At 31.5% G+C, this 22,399-nt stretch overlaps 1 protein-coding gene across 7 annotated transcripts in view; it reads right to left on the bottom strand.

Moving 5' to 3' along the window:
- Positions 1–4,371: 4,371 nt before the first annotated feature.
- The window catches only part of LOC127726518 (PR domain zinc finger protein 1-like), an 84,714-nt gene continuing 66,686 nt past the window's right edge, over positions 4,372–22,399 (bottom strand). For 4 of the 7 annotated variants that reach the window (XM_052233889.1, XM_052233888.1, XM_052233890.1 and 1 more), the window contains 3 exons: positions 17,329–17,451; positions 15,761–16,016; positions 4,372–9,374 (listed from right to left, as the gene is read on the bottom strand). In XM_052233889.1, the coding sequence (XP_052089849.1) occupies positions 7,492–9,374; positions 15,761–16,016; positions 17,329–17,451 (2,262 nt within the window). In that variant the 3' untranslated portion in view covers positions 4,372–7,491. Of the gene's footprint in view, positions 9,375–15,760; positions 16,017–16,335; positions 16,446–17,328; positions 17,452–18,917; positions 19,059–22,399 lie in introns of those variants that run through there. The other 3 variants (XM_052233892.1, XM_052233893.1, XM_052233895.1) reach the window with 3 other exon arrangements.

Here is a 22,399-nt window from a genome sequence, read left to right as displayed (position 1 = left end):
CAACCGTCTCTAAAATTGGTAATTGTTAGATAAGAGGTATTTTTCGGCTCACGCGTAAATTCCTCTTGTATAACAGGTTTAACAGACATCATAATGCCGTAAATTTTTATGAGTGGCACCAAATACAAAAATTTAGATATGGTCTTAGTATTTCTTATATAAAATAAGAAGATGTGGTAATATTATCAATGAAACAACTATACACCAGAGACCAAATGACCGGCATAGAAGTAAACAACTATAGGTCATCGTACGGACTTCAATACTGAGCAAAATCCATACCGTACAGTCCGCTTTAAAACGCCCCGAAATGACAAATGTAAAACAATTCAAACAAGAAAACTAACGGCCTGATTTATGTACAAAATATATGTCCAGCCACGACCGTCTCTAAAATTGGTACTAATCGTGAGATAAAAGGTATTTTTCGGCTCAAGTAAATTCCTCTTGTATAACAGGTTTAACCGACACCATTTGTAATGCCGTCTGTAAAAACAACGATACAAAAAAATAAAAAATGCTTCAGGCCAAACTGACCATAGAAAACAAAACATCGATAAAGTGCGAAGTCAAAATAATAGCGCATTCGAGAACGTAGCTTATGAAATAAAATCCAAAATAACATTATTTTGAAGAGATGAAGTTTTTATATTTTTTTTCTATATGAAAATGTGTAATACATAAAAATTATGGAAAATAAAGACAGGTAACACGCACTCCCTCTCCCTTTTTAAAATCCCATGTAGTTGTCACCTGTCTATTTGGCTTTTACTTGATTTTAAGTTTCTACATTGCAGAGCATACACCAGCGATATGTATTATATGTCTCTGCATACACCATTTAAGAAAATCGATTTCAAGTTTGATTTCCGATTTGTTCTCAACTTTGCTGGTAAGTGAGAATTTGAAATATGTTACAACTTTTCCATCATCGATTTCCTAAGGAATAGTTATAAAACTACGAATGATATGTTTTGTTGATAAGTAGTGAAATAAAATAAATATATTTGAATATCATCGTACAAATCAATGAAAACAAAAATAATGTTATTTTCAAAATCAGATATATAGATATGCGTTCAGCTTCGGAGAGGTCCCTCAAGGAGATCACATGTTTTACCATGGTAGTCATGTAATAAAAATTTTCATGGTAAATTCTAGTAATAAGAACTAAATACTTTCCAGTAGATTGGTTGTTCTAACCATATTTATTTCAGTTATTCGTGGCTTACAAATCGATCCTCTTGTTATCAACACAAATTCAGTGCTTACAATTACTACCTTTCATACCATTTTATATTTTGACAGGTGCACCCGTCCTTCCTGGTCATTTAAAACCACGACAGGACGTATAAAATGTGCAGACAATATGATATTAAGCAATGTTGCACATGGCAGTCCTTCATGTACATTTGATATCAAGATAGGATAAAACCTGTCCTTCCTTATAATTCGACATCATAACAGCACGCGCCTGTCCTTCCGAAATGTACATGCACGTCCTGCGCATTTAAGATTTAAATAAGTTTCGCAATGTCTATCTAGTGCATTTGATGTCACGAAAGGCTGTTCATGTCTTTCATGAGCACCTGACAAACGAGACGGTGATCTTATATACCATGAGCATTTGATACCATGACGAGATGTATCTATCTTTCATGAGCAATCGATATCGAGACAAGATGTACTTAACCTTCGTTAGCAATTGATATCCAGACAAGCTGTTCCTATCCATCATGAGAGTTTGATGTCAAGACAGGTTATACCTGTTCTTCCAGACTGTTTGATATCAAGACAGGATGTACCTGATCCCTCAAACAATTTGATGTCAAGATAGGATGTACCTGTCCTCCCAGACCGCTTGGTATCAAAACAGAACGTACATGTCCTTCAAGACCATTTGATATCAAGACTAAAGTGCTTGTCCTTCCAGGGCATTTGATATCAGGACAGGTTGTACCTGTCCTCACATACCATGACAGCCCGTTTAATGTCAAGACAGGATGTACCTGTCCTCTCAGACCGTTTTATATCAAGACAGGATGTACCTGTCCTCCCAGACCGTTTGATGTCAAGACAGGAAGTATCTGTCTTCCTAGACCGTTTGATGTCAAGACACAAAGACCGTTTAATGTCAATATATGATGTACCTGTCCTCCCAGACCATCCGATGTCAAAACAGGATGCACCTGTCCTCCTAGACCGTTTGATTGCAAGAGAGTATGGAACTGTCCTCCCGGACCGTTTGATGTCAAGACAGGAAGAAATTGTCCGCCCAGACCGTCTGATGTCAAGACAGTATGTAACTGCCCTCCCAGACCATTTGTTGTCAAGATAATATGTACCTGTCCTCCGAGACTGTTTGATGTCAAGACAGTATGTAATTGCCCTCCTAGACCATTTGTTTCAAGATAGGATGCACCTGTCCTCCCAGATCATTTGATATCAAGGATGTACCTGTCCTCCCAAGCAATTTGATGTCAATTCAGGATGAACCTGTCCTCTAATGCATTTGATGTCAAGTCACACTGTACCTGTCCTCCCAGACCGTTTGATGTCAAGTCAGGATGTACCTGTCCTCCCAGGCCGTTTGATGTCAAGTCAGAATGTACCTGTCCTCCCAGACCGTTTGATGACAAGACAGGACAAACTGTCTTCCCAGACCGTTTGATGTCAAGGCAGTATGTAACCTGTCTGCCAAGACCGTTTAATGCAAAGACAGGTTGTACCTGTCCTCCCAGACCATTTGATGTCAAGACAGGTTGTACCTGTCCTCCCAGACCATTTGATGTCAAGACAGGATGTACCTGTCCACCCAGACGTTTCATATCAAGACGGGACAAACTGTCTTCTCAGACCTTTTAATGTCAAGACAGTATGTACCAGTCCTCCCTGACCGTTTGATGTCAAGACCGGATGTACCTGTTCTCCCAGACCGTTTGATGTCAAGACAGGATGTACCTGCTCCCCCATATCGCTTGATGTCAAGACATGAATGTACCTGTCCTCATAGACTGTTTGATGTCAAGACAGGATTTACCTGTTCCCCCAGACCGTTTGATGTCAAGACAGGATGTACCTGTCCTCTCAGACAGTCTGATGTCAAGACGGGGTGTACCTGTTTTCTCAGACCGTCTGATGTGCCGACAGGATGTACCATACCTCCTAGACCGTTTGATGTCACGACAGGATGTACCTGTCCTCCCAGACCGTCTGATGTCACGACAGGATGTACCATTCCTCCTAGACCGTTTGATGTCACGACAGGATGTACCTGTCCTCCCAGACCGTCTGATGTCAAGACAGGATGTACCTGTTCTCTCAGACCGTCTGATGTCACGACAGGATGTACCTGTTCTCCCAGACCATTTGATAACATGATAATGTGTTTCTGTCTTTGTTGAGCATTTGATTAAGGGAGCTGCCATTTGATTTTTATAGGAGGGCTAGGAAGAAAAATTTTGTCCTGCATTTTTTTAGTTGTAATCTCTGTCCTGCCTTTTTATTTTTCACTCTATTCGGTCCTGCCTTTTTTATTTAGTTCATCCTGACTTTTTTTTACATAAATTGTGATCCTGCCTTTTTTTTTGCAAAGTGTCTCATCCTGCCTTTTTTTTCTCAAAACTCCTGTCCTGCCTATTTTTTTCAAATTTCATCCTAGCACCCCATAAAAATCAAATGGTAGCTCCTTAAAGGCCAGAATATGATTTCCCAAAGATGCCAAAAATATGTCTTGATATCAAATTATGAAAGGACAGCAGTAGACATCCTTTAATCTTCTAAACAGACAATTATGTTATTCTTTTAGTCAGTTTTATTTACAAAATACTATAAAGCAGTGTAATGGTATGGGTGTCACACAAACAAATGAGAAAATAAGGTGATTAACAGTGTTTGAGAAGGAAAATATGGTGAAACCTGTCAAAGCAAACCCTGTAAAAATTAAAGTTTTGTTTAGTTTAGAAAAGAGTTCCCTTAGCTTTTGCAAATAATAATAAATATGAGGAGACCCTTCTCAAAACTAAATTGTTCTTATATGTGACCTTGACATTTGACCTATGTCCTTCCGTCATGTTATATATGATTCATCATTTGATCATTGGGAAATATTGTACCAAAAATTGGTGAAGATCAGATGGAGTTCATGTTTGTACTTTCAAGGTTTTACATGCCATTATGTAAATATAGGCAGATAGACAGATTGGTTTTTGGTTATTTATGTTGTTGGGTTGCTGCGTCATTGATGTACACCCAACATCTCAATTTATTTGAACTCCTATTCATCCCTTCTACAGCTTCATTGTTGAGTAATGGATTAAGAATTAAAATTACTGACTCCATAGTATTGAAGATATAAGATAAAACAAACACTTTTCAGACATAATACTCTTTTATTTTTGATTTTTGTAACAAAAAAAAACAACCTTTAAACACAAGGTTATATAGTTAACATGTCATGGTCCTCTGATTGTGTGCACACATAACAAATGCAATATACAGTACATAATATGACTGGTTCCCTCAATGTCTAAAACCAAATGGTACCAGTGGTTTTAATCTACCAATGATCTGATGGAAGCTAGTATGAGTTTAGAAATTACTTGTAAAAATCTGATTTAGAAAAATGCAATATAACTAATATCGTCTTGATCCAAACTCATTTTTTTTATTGTGGTTTATTTCTATTTTAATATTTCTGCAATCATATCAATTATATCTTGCACCAGTTAATGTTCTGGAATAGTTGATGATAAATGTACTGATTAATTTCAAATTAAAAACTATTTCAAATCAAACCACTTTCAATGTTGCTATATTTTACAGTTTTCAAATCTAAAGTGAATTGAATTGTTCTAAATGAGTTTGAGAATACACTAATGCATTTACTATTGCAGCTGAAAAAATCAAACATAAATCGTGTTTTCAAATTGAATGATTTTATTTTTGCTATCTGTTTAATAAAAGCGTGTTACTGAAAACAAACCGCTTCACAAAAACAAACATTTTAAATGTCTCTCAAACGTCTTTATTTCAATTCCTTACGGAAGCCATGTTTGTTCTTTGCAAACCTTTTAATTATGACATTTAACAATATAGAATTAAAGCAATACACCAGTATGACATATCAATTAAACCATCCTTTCTCTAAGACCATAGGTCTCAATAAAACTCCTATTACCGGTCTCGGATATTACTACCGGAAACACAGACATAAATAAAATCAAAACTTGACAAATATTGACATCCTTTAGAACAGAAATTGAAATATGTTCGCTTTACAGTAAAAAGTAAACTTTCACAATAGAAGACTATAAACAGCTTAATTGTATAAATATTTTTCAACATGATCATATCTCGGAAAATAATCAAATGTTTGACAAGTTTTGTTATAATGGTTGATTTCTATGAAACAGCCTTTTGATTCTTACTTAGTTAACAAGTGGCACTAAGTGATGCATACAGAATATTATTTGTCTAGTTAATGGAGGTCGAGAGATGGGAGAGAATGGAAAACTCGCCAATTTCCTATCCTCATTCATTGGACTATAATACCAGCATCATGTAACCTTTCATTGGGGAATAACACAAAGTGAAATGAATAATCGCACCAGAGACATGAAACGTCACTGTGTAAAAACATTAAACTTGTACTAATCATCCAAAACACCTGTTAATAACAAGCTCTCGATAGATACAATTGAAATTATCAATTAACGTAACTGATATTAATTTACAAAATTGAGGTAAAATGCATTAAAACACTTTTAAGAATTGAAATTTAAGACAGTTTTTATCCCCCACATAATTGCACAAAGCTGTAACGACTTTCGTCTTTTTTCTTTCCTGTACAGGTATAATATATTGTATGATGATATTCAGTCCGATAAGAAAGCAATCTCATTTTATAGCTGTACGAGGACACTTTTATTCACAATATGATTGTCACATTAGAACGTATGAGAGAATAATCCCATATCAAGTTTACTATTAAGTATTTTAATATTTAACTTAATGTTTCAGATTAGTAAATTTCCCTATGGTGGAAAAAAATATGACTTATAGTGTTGTAAATCATTTACTTAAACAAGTCCGCAAAAAACCAACTAAAAATAAAAAATCCATCCATACATTTTGAAGAAAAATTTATACAATTTTTACTTATTAAATCATAAGAGTTTCTATGTGAAAGCTTTTAACCAGAAGCATAGTAGAAAATGTTGCAATCATTGAGACTACAATAAGACTTCAAAATATGTCAAGTATTGAAAATTAACGTCTGATAAAGTTTTTAACACATGAGCTTCTCACAACTTTTCTTTAAAAATTCTATTCACATATGTTACATTTACAGACAATTATGCACACATTTCACATTTTAAAACAATAGTTTGTGTAAATTATCATAAAGTAGATTTATAAATGTTAGAAAAACCTAGATTGTCAAATTATAATGCAAGATTTTCTGGTGTGCCTTTCCAACACTTTTCCTCGACTTGTTATTGAAGTAAAATTCAGAAGCATGCAAATGTTATATTAATAGAATAATGGATATTATGCTTGTATTACAGTATAAACAAAAATCAAAATCACTAAGAGTTAAATATGGCACTCTAAAACCTTGGTTAGAATAACTATAGACCAGAAGTCATACTCCCAAAAAGACCAAATGCATTGGTTCACTCCAATTATAAATAAAAAACACATATATACATAAAAAATGCTGCCTAAGTCACAGAAGAAGAAGAGTCTGGAATTAAAAATGCATCAGTTTCATTTAATGTGAATTCCTTTGTTCTAAATTTAAACAAAAATTCAATGATCTTATCTTTCTTTTTCAAATATCATACAAAAATTAGACAATTTTTCATGGCACCCAAAACCGTATATGGCACTCACTTTGATTGCAAATACAAAACAAATCTTTAAAAAAGATAATCAAAAATATTTACAAATAAATAACAAGAAAAATATACTTTACCAAACAAAATATGTCATGATTGATTCATGTTCATGTAAAACAAAAACGTTGAAATCTGAAACTAATAGATCTCACATTTTGTTTTCAATACTTAATTTCATTGCCCCTAGTTACAAAACAATTATAATCAGTTTCAAAATTATTACTTTATATCTTTCAACAACAAAAAAATAAACATGTTGACAAGATATTAGCTTGATATTTATTTATCCAAACTAAATGCAAATGCATGCTTATATTTAGTTAATTTACTGTGCAATAATAACATTTGATCTAAAAGTGCAAATGCTGTTTATACATGTGCAATAATATTACAATGACTAGATGTCCTTTCATTTGGCAACAATTTTTGGGACTTTGAAAAATTAGCAGAACAATACAACCTTTTATATAAATGCAATAATTTGCGCCCTACATAGGTATGACTTTAAAAAGTTTAAATGCACTACACTGATTTACTGGGTATAAGAAGCTTTGTCAGCTGGAGCCAAAACAAATTGTCATTTTTCTGTTTATGATGCAGTAATGGCTTCTACACTGTGAGACAGAGATGTTGGAGGAGAAACCATCCTCGGTGAAGGACTCAAATAATGGATCGGTTTAGTATAATTGTCATTACTATCTTGGTCGGATTCCATTGGCATGGTCATGTGATCTTTTATCTCTTCCTCATCCTCACTGCCATTCTCACTAGTATTACAGCTATTTAGACGGAGATGATTTGAACTCTCTGGATCATATGAGGTCTGATGGCTGTATGAATTATTATGATTGTCGAATGAGTTTGACTCATTGTCATAAGAGTTGCTGTTTGGATTGTCAAAAACATTTTGATTGTTTGTACTGTTCATGATACTGAGTTCAATTTGTTCCCGAACTTCCTGAGACAAAGTGCTGTCATCTAAATTATCTAATCTGTCACGGCTAAGTATAGACTGATGTGTGTTCTCTAACAAAGCATTATAGTCTATATTCATCCCAGACGGGATACAGTTACCTGTTTTCCAATGAGTTTTTAGTCCACTAGCACTAATGTATTTACGATTACACTGAGGACATTCGTAAGGTCGCTCATTTGTGTGCAGTCTCTTATGAAGCTTTAGATGGACAAATTGAGTGAATTTAGCAGGGCACAATTTACAATGGAATGGCTTTTCTCCACTATGTAAACGCATATGTGTTTTGAGGTTGCTGGTTGAACTGAAACGTTTCCCACACACCTGACATTCGTGTGGTTTCTCCCCAGTGTGTACCAGATGATGTTTCTGTAAATGTGCAAGTTGTGTGAAGCCTTTACCACATGTCTGGCAAACAAAAGGACGTTCACCAGTATGTGTGCGCAGATGAACTTTGAGGTTGGATAACTGTCCAAAAGTCTTTGAACAAACGTTGCATTCATAATGCATCTTCCCATCTCTCTTACGTAATGGATACGGCAATGACCTGTGACCTCTAGAATCAATCTTAGGCTTGCTTAGGTTGAGTACCTGATCAGGCTGCTGTCCAATTGGATGGAAGGGTGGTGACATCTGTTGCTGATTGGCCATTGGATGACCAGGATGGAATTGTGGATACATCTGCCAAGCTAGTCCAGGATGATAAGGAGGGAATGGAAACATTCCTGGCATAGGATACATTCCAGGCATTGTTGGAGTCGGGAAGTATAATGGCGGCCCAGACGAGGGCATTTTTCCCATACCTTGTGTCATCATTTTGTTGAACTCTTCTGTTCGACTCATAAACTGTTGCATCGGTGACTTGTCCATAAATGGACTCGGAGGCATGAACTTTGGAGGATATGGAAAGAATGGATTGAACTGTGGCATTTGATCGGGAGTTTGCTTCTCTGGAAACTGTTCCATCTTAACCTTATGTTCATGAGCTGGTGTGATCTGAGGTTTTACGTCTAGACTAGACTTGTTGAATGGAAACACGTTGCCACCATTTAACATCTTTTCTGGTATTTCCTCACCTGATTCTTTCATTTTCTTCAACAGTAAATTTTCGATTATGCCGGAGTTCTTTTTTGGTGTACTATGAGCCATTGTTCTGTTCTGACCAGGAAAAATACTGGTTGGGCTGTTCTGAATGGGTGAAATCTGTTCATTTTCTTTGCCGCTATCATACTTGTCTGGTGTTCCACATCTAGATTTGTTTTTGTTATCATGGTGATCATTATCATCACTTGTAGGACTGCCATCACGTTTGTGCATGCTGTAATCAATTGCATACCCATCACTATGACTGTAATCATTTTCAACCATACATTTTTCCTTTGGTGACCTCTCAATCTCTGGCTTCAGTTCTGGCAGTGCCTCTTTGAATATTGGTCGATTAGGACAGATTGGTAAGAATGGCTTAGGCATTGGGATTTGTCTTTCTAACATCTGCCTCCCTGAAAAGATAAAAGAAAACTATATAGTATTTAAATATTTTACTGTTTTTATCCACAGAAAGCTTAAAAAAAGTTTTTTAGGACACGTTCCATTTTAATGTTTATTGTAGGTAGGCAATTTTAAAAATTCCTTAGAATTTTTTTTTGGAATTATCTCCCTTTTGCATTGTTATAAAGAAGGTGTTCTACAGCATCTATCAAACATTTAGGTCTAAATCAAAAAAAAATTTCCAAGTTGAAATAAATTTTTATTGGTTGTTACTTAGGATTCAATGCAACTTTAACTTTGAATACATTTGCATCATTTTGGTGGCAGCACATTATCTTGAAAATTCCCAATAGAATAGAATGGGAGTAACTGAAAAACTCCATCATATGTGAATTGATCAAGTGCACCTGGTTACATTTGAAAATGATCAGAGCTCTTCTTATGTTATAATTTAAGTTAATTCAATGGGGTAAAAATGAAATAAAAAAGCAAATTTAGATGATTTGGGGTTCAATTATAAGTCTTTATATAAAAGACAGTTTGGGGAGGCAGGTGGTAAGGAGAAGGAAAGGTCAGGGAGTTGATGCAGAAAACTACGATCTTTGTTAAAAAATTTGGGATTCTACATATTTTGAAAGGTAAAGAAGTTTTAAAAATAAATTATGATTAATCTGTGCTAAACTTAAAAAAAATATTCTTTGTCATAGGTTTTGTGAATGTCGTTGAACTAAGAAATGACTTAAGTTACTTAAAATTTTTAATTTTACAGAAAGTGTGGACAATCCTTATTTTTCTAGTCAATTTCCAAGTTGACAAAACCAAATTTCTCAATTCATATTCAAAGGCTTTTAACGCATAAATATCTTCAAATCTTAATTTTCCAAAGAAATAACTGTAGGAAGATTCTTAAATTTCAATTTAAAATTTTTTAACTTTTAATTTCATTTAAATTTGAGCATTAAAATGTCATTATGTCAAGTTAATAAGCAAACTTAATGTTGATACAGGTGTCTCATCCAAAAAAAAATCCTTTCTACAAAACACTTCCAGCGAAAAACTTTTACAAAATTACAATCAGCAAATTAAAAAAAAAAATCAACGTTAAAACGATATAGACTCTTGACAGTGCTTTAGTCTAATGAATAGACCGGAGTCTCATCCCTGTGAAGTATCCATGCAATCACTTTATATAATAGTAAAATAAAACTGAAGTCTAATGAAATAGAAAATGATAATACAGGCTAGTACTTGACAAATCACTTGTAAGAGTGTTTTATATAACTGTTTGTTTGTCTTGGTAAAGAGCGTTTGGTGTTTTAATTCAAAGAAAGAATACTTGACATTAATAGGCGACTTGTTAACAGTCAATTATCCGATGGCTTCAAAGAGATGATAGGCACTCGCCTTTATTTTCGTTTTCACTTCAGAAAAGGAATGTTCTCAGTGCACCCTGATTACGATCGGGGAACATTTTTTGCGTTGTTGTATTTGTTAATTAATTCAAAATCAATTTCTCACCACTGACAAAAAATATCTTGACTTTGTGTGTAACTTCTTGATATTAATTCTCAATCAAATAATAAAGATGATTCCCAAAATGAGAACGTCATTTTTTTTATCGCTTTGTTTCGGGGAATTACTCATGTCTGCTGGAGGTTGATTCAAACAATGATGAACCATTAAACTAGACCAAAGTCATTATTGATGAAGGGAAAAGAAATTGATGCTATATATATACAGCTGTATATTTTGTTGACTTCTGCTCATACCAAGCCTAGATCAGTCAGTTTCTATAAAGGTTTTAAAATATATTAAATATGTTCTTACCAATATGATATCTATGTGTAGAAGGTACAAATGTAACGCTTGATCGAGAAGCCTTCTTTTTTTATCAGGTTGGGGTTGAAAACAAGTTGCAAAGTCAAAATAAGAAGTTAAAACTTTTAATTGAGAGAGAGGCTTAAAACTGCATAAATCAAACATTTCTGATTGATCGAATGCTATATAGTACCAAAGTTTTTCTTACATATTCATGACAAGAAAGCACACTTAGCATCACTTTGTTAGTTTGTAAAAAGTTTGTCTAGTAGCTTAAAGGACTCAAGAGATGTCTTCTACTGGTAAAAAGAGGGCATGTAATTTGTGAAGTAGTGAAAGAAATTTTCCTTGCTATGACTTAAATGGGCCACCATACAATCAATTAAATTGGTCACATTTATTTATGCCTAATCAATATTTTTAAAAGATGAAATTTAAAAACACATGAAGAGCGAGCTTATTTTCCAACATCCATAACAAATGGATGTTGATAAGTATCAAAATATTGAGAAAACTGACAATGGATATGCCGCCAGTTGAATAATGCTAGCTGATTGGTCCATGCAGATAATTATTAATAATCTTTTATTTTTTTTTGGGTACAGATAAAATCTTTTAGATGACAATTTTATGCTTTGTTATAATCATCTAATTTTAATTATGTAATTATATCTTTGTTCTTTACCTTAGCAAACATAGAAACCTTTCTGTGGACACAATTTCATGACCTCACTTGGACCAAAGAAGTCAATCGAGCAAATGTACTTGAATTATTTTTCACAAACATCTGTGATTTTTACTTTTTAATGATGATATTTCAAATTATTTTCGCTTCACCAGTTTTAATGATTTTGAATAAAAGCTTGTGTTGTGTGGATTTGATATAAATTCTTACAGGGTAAATATCGGAGAATGGTTTTGAAGAGAAAGTTGTCAAACCCCATAATTAGGGGCAAGTATCAAGTTTCTTGTCAGAAATTATTATTAGGTTTAAGCATGCAGAACACGTCATGCTTGGTCTTTATTTTTTCATTGATTGATATTAAAACTGCAAGTTTAGTACAAAAATATAATCAAAGTCGGGTATTTAATGGACGATGGATGATTTTGGTGCTTTTAAAAAGAAATAAATTAACTTCTTAATTGTAATAAGTTAATATTAGGCTTGTAATTTTGTTGATTAACATTTTAATCTTTGCTGACACGTGTACCTAATTTTCCTATGAAATTTTTCATACATTTTTAATTTTCAATATTATTAATTTTGTTAAACAAATTCAATTTTTATAATTCACCTAACATTTTCCTGACAAGATTTTTGTTTTTTTGTTTTTGTTATGTGATTGCTGTCTCATTAACATAATCCCACATATCCTTTTATCTGTATTAAATATCAATGGCTATAATTCTATTTATATTAGGAAATAGTTTCATAAATTCTAAAATGAAACGTCTTAGCTTGAAGCACAAATAAAAATCAATTACAAAAACATGAGACACAATAAACCATTTTCATTAACTTGTTTCATCGTTTTTAGTTCCTTTGAAATTCCAAGGCATGGAAAAAGCCAAATAATATCAAACACACCCTAAGCTAGCATCAGTAAAATTAATCATACAAAAAATGATAATAGAGTTCTCTTGTACCTTTCACCACACAAGGCAAAAGTCATAAAAAATTCTGTGCTCTTTGTAGCCTTTTCTTATTAATTACTTGTTTTTCAACAGTATTAATTTCTAGAAGTTTTATGGATTTAGAAATGACGGTAATTTTCATCATGTTTCACAGAATCGTCAGACAAAAATTCTAATATTAATCTAGCAGTAAAATACCTAATAATATCTTATGAAACAATATAATTTGGCCTTTGGCTTCTCTTCACCTTTCATTTTTTTCTTCAAGACATTACAGTAAACTCTTCTAATATCTATCACACAGAAAAAGTAACGAATGTTCATGGTACTTAGGGGTTGCTACTTTTGGATTAAGGTGATTAAGGTGATTAGGGGGGGGGGGGCTACCTTAATGTTTTTTCTTCCCCGTTTACAGGGAATGCATTGTGTTTCCAAAACTTATATTATCCCCACCATAATTCATTGAAAAGGGAGATAATTAGCTCATATTTAAGGGAATATTTACATACGGGATAAATAAGCATAACTTAACAGATGCAAAAATTTCCCACCTTACATTATTTGATTGATTGATTGATTGATTGATTGATTGATTGCTGAAAATATCCTATGGCAAACATTTTTATGGTTTATAAAGGGCTTCTCAATTACAGGTGTAACCAATGAAAATAACACTACATTAGAATTGAATATGAAGATGTTTTAACACATATGAACTAGAATATACAGTCTAGAGATATCAAGCCCCAGAATTTTATTGGGTCTGTCAGATGGAAAATGTAAATCTATAATTCAGATTTTGGGATAAATTTAGTATTGTTTCATAAAAGGTATGAAATTTAAAAAAAAAAAACTACAACTAAAAATTTTAAAATCTCCAATTAAGGAATTAGTCGAAGTCTAAAACAAGCATATGTTTAATCAAGACCAATGTGGGTTTTTACATGTATTAATCAGCTACCCTCCTATTCAATTATTTCTCAATGCTAACAAACTTTCCCAATTACAAGGAACAAAATTAGTTTAGTAGCTAACATTCTTCCAAGAAGAAACCCTCATTGATAAAAAAAACATTTACTACAATGGCAATCCACTTGAGTATTATACGTACAATCTTGCAATAAAAAATAGGTGAAAAGAGATAAAAAGTTTGTTTTAAGGATCTTCGAAGGTTATGGTCACAGGAAAACCTTAAGTATGACGTAAAAAAAAAAAAAACTACTAGAATACACACGTTGTAAACAGGAAGAAATTCTATTGTATTAATTAAAAATTTCCAAAGGACCTAATTGAAAAGATGACAATATTAAACAAATTCATCATACCGACTCTCATTCATTTTTTTTTAATAGACCCTGTTGAAATTTTTAATAAAGAGTTAAAAATATCTGTACTTTCCACAAACAATAAGGAATACTATGAACCATAGTTAAAATTCTCATAAAACAGGCAAAAGTGACTATCTCAGTCAATTACACCAATTTGGGGTTTACCCTTAAAATGAAAGTTGATTTTTCACTGTTTATGTTGCATATGCAGGCTAGATTTTTCAGTTATCTTTTCTTTTTTTTTTCGCTCATGAGAGAGCTGTCTAGATTTACAGTCTTGTGAATAATTGTATCATTTGCAATCATACCCCATATAGATACAAGAAATCCGAGATGAAAATCATAATCTGATATGGTAGCCATCTTGAACTTTGGATTGGCAAAGCAAGAAAATAGTCAAGAATGTATGATACCCATAATTGATTTTATAATTATCATATATTCCAACTGGCATTAAAATTTATTGATATTACATATAAATTTATTAAAGTATCAGGAAAAATGAGAAAATTAAACCTGACACAAACATATATGTTCCTAAAAACTAATTCAAACACTTTCAAAAATAATGCAGAAAATAAAACTTATTTACAGTTATTAAATGATGTATTTGTTTCTCATACTCGTAGATAAAGATAAATGATAGTTGCTACTGATATTATAAAAAATATCCTGGTATCATTTTACATGTACAGAGAAACAGATGCTGTCTCAAAGATTGTCAACTTTATGAAGTGGTTAAGTACTCTGTCAAAACAACTACATCTAATTATTTTACTGAGTACCTCTTTTATTTATAAGTTACAGGGTTCAGTCAGTTACTGGTCATAAGGTCAAAGTTTAAAAAGGGGTACAGGTACTCAAATTTGTTCCAACAATGAAACTCAAGTCAGGACATGGTACAGGGTTCAGTCAGTAACTGCCTATAAGGTCAAAGTTTAAAGAGGGGTACTGGTTCTCAGATTTGTTCCAACAATAAACCTACTGGACATGGCATTGTAAGAAAGTGTGACAATTGACATTAGCACCTCCTCCGCAAACTCTTTTTTCAAAAACAAAAACCAATTTCAAATGCAAATGTAGATACTACACAAAATGGAATACTATGTGGATTCGTTTCTATTCGTGGGATACCAATTTTCGTGGATTTGGTTGATAAAGGTTAACTACGAATTTAAATATTCAACAAAGTACAAATTTTTCTATAGGCTTGTATGCAGACTTTTGTAATAATCACCAAATCAAATATACACGATAATACAATTATCCCTCAATCCACAAAAATTGGTATCCACGACAATAAATGAATCCACAATATATAGTCCTCCTTTCATCACGATTCAGTTTTTCAAATCAAAGGAAACCTGATATAAACAGACTGGATTCCTAAAAATTTGCCATTTACATTATTATTCAAATCCACAGAAATTTGACCAATTTTTTCTGAATTACTTTTGGAATAATATAATTTCTTATCTTACAACACAAGGTGACTGTTTATATTTCAAATATGTAACAAAATATTCAACTCTAAAATTTGAATGATAACTTTCACTTCTCGAAGTTACAAAAATAAGGTTATAACCGGTAAAAATTAATTAATAAGTGAAACTTACGCCATGTTTGTAGCATCTCTTCGCCCGTGAGGGGGTAGTTGAGGCGGTCAGCATATTCTCTGCAGTACCAGACCATTAGTTCTGTGTTTGGAGGAATAGGTTTTGTTGTGTAGAAATAAATATTAAAGTCAATCTGACAGGCGATTAGATTCTGCTGCGCTGCTGAGTTGTAAGAGAAATTAACATAGTGCATCCAACTGGATTTGGTCGTATCGCAATTATCAATAAACTGGTAGACAGTATTGTTTTTGAAAACCTGCAAAAAAAATAAATTAAAAAATATATATACCAGTATAGCAATAAAAAAAAAAAAAAATATTCATAATTTTAATCAAATATTTGATTAAATTTGAAGTGAGAAATATAATTATAAATTTTTTATCAACATGCAGCTGAAATATTAATAAAAAATTAAATTTTTAAAAACCTATGAAATAAGTCAAAAATTAGTTCAAACACATGGCAAAATCTATCAAAAAATCTGATATTAGAAAGTAACTTTTACATATGAGATTATTTTAATCATAAACATTTCTCATATTTCACAAATTTTGTGATGAAACATTATTTTTTACCCAAATTAACAGGTGTCCGATAAGAAGTAAAACAAGCACCTGTGATTGAAGACTTCACTCCTCCATATTCATCTAACATTTAAACATCTTTTCACTTAAACACAAAAATTAAATGCAACAAAAAAATGTTTCTATCAGTTAAGAGATTTAACACGCTATTAGTCCCGCAGGTGAAGCTTCGATGATTTGTGATCGTAGCCAATCAAATTAGGTGTTACAAATAGTACCTACAGCAAACTCAATAATTGACGTGCAATCATTTACAGAAACTTTCAATAGAAGTTTCACATTTTAAAAATTCAGATTTAATCGAAATTATTTGAAATATTTAGAGTGGATATTATAATTTTGAACTGCTGGATTGTGATGCAACTTAATTAACATAATAAAGTTCTTTTAAGTTTGATTAGACTCCCAACCTTCATTAAAATTTCATTATATAATTTTCAAAAGCAAATGTCATCGTATTGTCCTAACAATACAGTAATTATTACGATGTTCATGAATAAGATATGTATCAGTGAAAGTGAACATCAGCCGAAACACATTAATCAAACGGAAATTTAAATATGAGTAATATTTTCTATTCTTATCCATATTTTAAAATTATGATAGAAATATAATTATCATGAATTCAATATCAAGGCTATATGATAACAGACTACCATTAAAACAAGATGAATGATTTTTGAGTGTCTTGTGCTTTTGCATTTCAATTTATACAGTGAAAGGGATGTTTAACACATACTTAATGGACTACAGAAAATTTATTATTTTTCTATTATAATAACATGTTTTGAAAAAAAAAATTGTGCATTTAAAAAGTTAAATGGGAATAAAAGTGAATTAATAAATTAGCACACTTATTTTATCAAAAAAAATATTTATGAGACAAATTATGATAATAAAATTAAAACTATGTAATTCACTTTGAAATTATTCAATTTTGCAATTCACTTTCTATAGGAAAATTAAGAAGAGAAATATTTTTACCTTCCAAATTGAAATGCGTTCAGGTTCTGTATTCACGTAAGGTTCTTTGGTATACACTTCTCCGACTAGAGGTCCAAATCTTGTTCCTCTTGGAATATAATCTAAACTCCAGACTCCTAAACTCTGAAGAAAAAAAACATCAATAATCAAAATATTTTAAAAATTGCAGTTGGCGATAAAACCCATAGGGAAGAAGTTACTTCACCTACTTGTAACTTAAGAATGAAAAGAGTAAAATCTTTTCATCTTTCTATTCTAGATGTATTTAACTGCATGAAAAACCAACAACAATACATTTTAAACATTATGCATCTCACACCCTTGGAACATGAAAAGATAATTAATTTACCATATTTTAAAATTCATTTTTTAAACAGTACAAGCATAAACAAAAATGAAATAATTTTTTTTTTAAGTTCCTACCTCAAAGCTTGTAAAGAAACAGAGAAATTCTGACAAGTGTTCCAGTATATATTTACTATAGATATGAATATTAATCTATCACCCCCCACACTTATAAGTACTGATAAAATAAGAGATGATTTTTTATGATGAACTGATTAAAAGTCAGTAAATTACATCTCTAACTTTGATGGCATCGGGTCAACCCTGGAGCTGTTTTGAAGATAAGCCCAGTTGGAGCTAAGCAAAAACAAAAACCCTATATAAACCATACATTTTTCTAGGTATATTCAGCTGTGTCAAGGAGTGGAAATTAGGTATTTGTTTACTTTGCTTCATGGGGAGCTATTTATTTTGAATGAAACAGAATTCTAGTATCAAATCGTTGAACTATCTATTTAAGCCAGGTGATTTAGAATTGACACAAATCATTTACTTCATATCATAAATTTTTTTCTTCATATTTTGATGTTTATTTCACTGTTGTTTTTTTATGTAACTGACATTTGAAAAGACCTTTTAAATAACAATAAAAATGTGAAAGATGATATACATAAATAATAATTTTTTTGACAGGAAAATCGTTTTTCTGCAGAAAACTTCAGTTTTGTTCTTTTAATATTTTAGATTTTTTTTTTATGGCTTTAATCTTAATCCTGTCTACACTCTTGCAATAGCTTATCATATAGTATGAATACTTATGTTGTGACTCCAAATTGTGGTCGTTGGTTTCTAGCCTGTTTGGTTGCTGTCTCATTGACATTTATCCCACAACTCTTTTATTCTTAATGATTGATTAATTTATGATGTTTGTAGCTATCTTATTATACAATGACTATTATGACATCTTGTTCTAAAATCTGCTAAAAGACAAATTTTATAAATAACAGACCATCAAACTATTTTAAGAACTTCTTACAAGCTTTCAGGGGTGCTTTTGGTCCCTTATTTGGTCATGTAATTCCTCACAAAATGATATATTATTATACATCCTTGGAATAAAATTTTTGGGTTTTTAGCATTTCCTATCAAGTAAAACTAGAACAGTACTTTTGGATGGACCAAAGTCAGTTTTAAAAATCTCGTACAAATAAAATAAATCCGAAAATCTAGAGAAAAGTGCACTTCAAATGTAAAAGCCTAAAATTGAAGAATATCTCCAAAATTTTTTTTTAACGGTTACTGACCTGTTACAGAATAATGAACGAAAAATATTCCAAACGATTAAATCAGAGATTTACCATCTCAAACTGGATATTGTTAGTCAACAGCTACGTTCAAAGCTCAGAAATTGAAAAAATCCAGAAATCTTTTTCATAAAACAGATAACAACTACACTGATTTTCACCAGTTTAAATTACATCTAATTCAAATAATTTCTCGTACTAAATAATCATTTTTCCACGTAAACTTGACCCTAAGTTGTGGATAATCATCACTACAATTATCGGGCGCCTTATAAAGCTGGTAAAATTGGTCGATCCTTTCACTTTTGGACAAAACTGATTGTCCACAAATTAACTTTAATACTATTATGATGGTATCAATAACTTTATGACAAATATCATAGCGGACTTAATTTCTGTAATTTGTATGTATCTTATAATGACCTCTGAAGACAGTAACGATCGGGTTTGATCTATTTGCTTTTAACCCAACAATAGCTGTATTGGTTAAATGTAAATTAATCTACCAATTTTTTGAAACCAGAATAAAAAGTGACGAAATCTTGAGGTGAAAGTTTGAGAAAGAAATTAACTAGATGAAGGTCACTTGCAATCTATCGCTCACTTAAATCAAATGATTAGAAAATACTTATCAATAATTTTCCACCTCGTAATATTTTTTCTCCACGCTTGAGGTGTATAATTAACAGGAAATTGAGCACTATCGTTTAACCAATCTTATTGAGTTGTCAGAAAGTATGTAGATGTCTCTCAAGATCATTCACAAATATTTAAACTCTCCAATCAAATCTATTTCCAACTGATCAATATATTTATGTGACTCAAAGATGAAAAATTTTAATTTCATCAATATAATATAGATAATATTAACTTATAAAGAATAGATATACTGAATCAATAATGAGATAAAGGTAGACAACACCACAAGGTCAAAAGACGGCAAATCTTGTAACACCACCAGGACAAAAGACGGCAAATCTCAGTGTCCTTAAAATCCCCATAAAGCATTACTGCTGACTAAAGATCTAATAATATCTTAGATTGTTTTTTAATGGCATATATCTAGTAAAATCTTGAAAAAAACAACAACAACAACAAAAACAACTTCATATACCATTGAAGGAAAATATTCATGAAGGAGCATAAATAAAAAAAAAATAAAACTTTAAAAGCATTCTTAAAAATACTATCATTGATTGTCAGGCATAAGACTACAATCGCAACAAAACAGACAACCACATGTATCTTCATGAATTTTGAAGGAAAACAGGACAATGAAGAGAAAGTGAAATCATAATAGGCAAGACAGGAAAATGTGTTTTTCTTTATTTATCAGTCAATGATTGGAATGATTAAAGTCTAATAGTAAAGTGTCTTTGCCAAAAAGTAGAATGAAGGAAAAACATTGACCCATGGTCAGAGGCAATGACTTGTTAAGCATATCATATCTTGTATAAGTTCATTCCTGAAATGTATGCCAGTAAAAATACCAGAATAAAACCAACCAAAAGTAGCCTTAACGTTTTGTTCTATAGAAGAAAATGTAGGGGAAAAGTCATTGCAGACAACATATTAACAAAAATTATCATAATATATTATAACTGTTAATTTAGAAATTATTGCGAGGTTTTTATTAATGTGAAAAAATCAACTGGGTTACAATCGCAATAATTAAAACTTGCATTCTGATATCTGATATATGCTCTGTATGCAGAATTTCCTGAAATCGCAATAATAAATCTCGCATCGTTGTCCATTCTTTATAAATTGCAATAATAAATACATGCAATAACTTCTGAATTTATAGTATTTAAAATGTACACACAGGTATGATCATAAGAAAAAAGTAAAATCTGATATCTAAAAAACCTATACCAATATAACAATTACAATGATAAGACAGAAAAAGGTATAAAGTTTCCTTATACATGTATTAAAGTTTCAGCATAAGTCAAATTAGAATATAAATATAATATATGCATCAACAACCAAGTCAGGCTATCTGTGTAGTTGTTGGTTGTATGTCTGTTATTTAAGAGTTGGTGGTTTTTGCAATGCTATATGGGTTCTTTATTTGGTGATTCCCATTATCATATTTATGTATAATGTCTCTCTCAGATTTTATTGTTCATCATGCTTGAGATTTTGGTTTGGCTGATATCCTTAATCAATTTTCTACGATATCAAAAATGATTATTATTTGTTATTTAATGTTATTTTATACAGTGCTCATTGTGGAAATAAAAAAAAAAAAAATTTATGTGAGTAATCTCCCCTTGTGTATTTATCTAACGAGTTGTCTCCCCTTAACAATGCCAAAGTAAACACTTGTTGATGCTTTTCGACATTTTTCTTCTTAAGTTCTGACACTGGTTTACATGATACAAAATTTGTAATAGCATCCTCAATACTAAAGTAAAATATGGTTAACCAAGAAAATTTATCTCTAACTTTTAATCCTTCTTTATTAAAACTTGTGTTATTATGAATTATTGCTCATTTATTACCATTCAAACTTTCCAATCTCCTTCATCCATCGTTTTTAGCTTTTCATACACAAAAATGAGCGGAAAATCATAATCAATTTTATCATTTCAATCTAAACAAATAAAATTAATCAATTTATCAAATGATAAGGATGTTTATCTATGGTCCAAATTTTATTTTAATATTTCGTACAATTTATTCGAAATTTCATTTTCTTTTATCAACGAAAAAGAAAGAATTTTGAAGAATATGTACATTTGCCAAGGACTTTCATTCAATAGAAAGTGACAGCTTATTTTTCATCTTTATGAATATCTTGTCCTGTTAATTATATTTTAAATTGACAGGAAAAGCTATCATATTTCAAAGGAATGAAAGATTTAACTTTCTGATGTATTAATCATGCTATTAAAGCTATGATTTTGCATTTAAATGTGAAATAAGAAATAAAATCAAATCTTTTAAGGCATTTACATAGTAATTATACAGTCAGTAGGACTTGCAAGGTTTAATGTCGCACCTCAGAACCTAATGATTTTGAATTTTTTTTCTCAAACCTACTAAATTGAATTCTATATTTTAAATATCAAACAATTTGGATTGGTAAATAATTATCATTCAAGAAAACAAAAATCTTCAAAGAAAATGTACAATCAAGGATATTACACCCAATCCTACCGATTAAACATTGAATATTATTACTTTTTAGTGGATGGCTTTTTCCATTCTCTATAGAAAACCATGCATTCTATGTGGACCATTGAATACCAAATTAAACAATTTATTGAATAATTGTGAGTTTTTAACGAGATCTTATTTTGGATTTCAGTTCATGTTCATAGAAAAAATGGACAACTAGCTATCCTATCTTAAATAATCCATATTACTTTCTGAGTGTAAAAATTTCTTTACCTTATCTTGCCTGCAAACTGCTTCTTAATACTTTGCAATAAGACTTTCGATCAAACCAAACTCTTGACAGGTTGAAACCGTAA

The sequence above is a fragment of the Mytilus californianus genome, unplaced genomic scaffold, assembly GCF_021869535.1.
Source record: "Mytilus californianus isolate M0D057914Y unplaced genomic scaffold, xbMytCali1.0.p SCAF_18, whole genome shotgun sequence".
NCBI lineage: Eukaryota > Metazoa > Mollusca > Bivalvia > Mytilida > Mytilidae > Mytilus > Mytilus californianus.
Note: the sequence above shows the minus strand (reverse complement) of the source record. Positions and strands in the feature narration are given on the sequence as shown.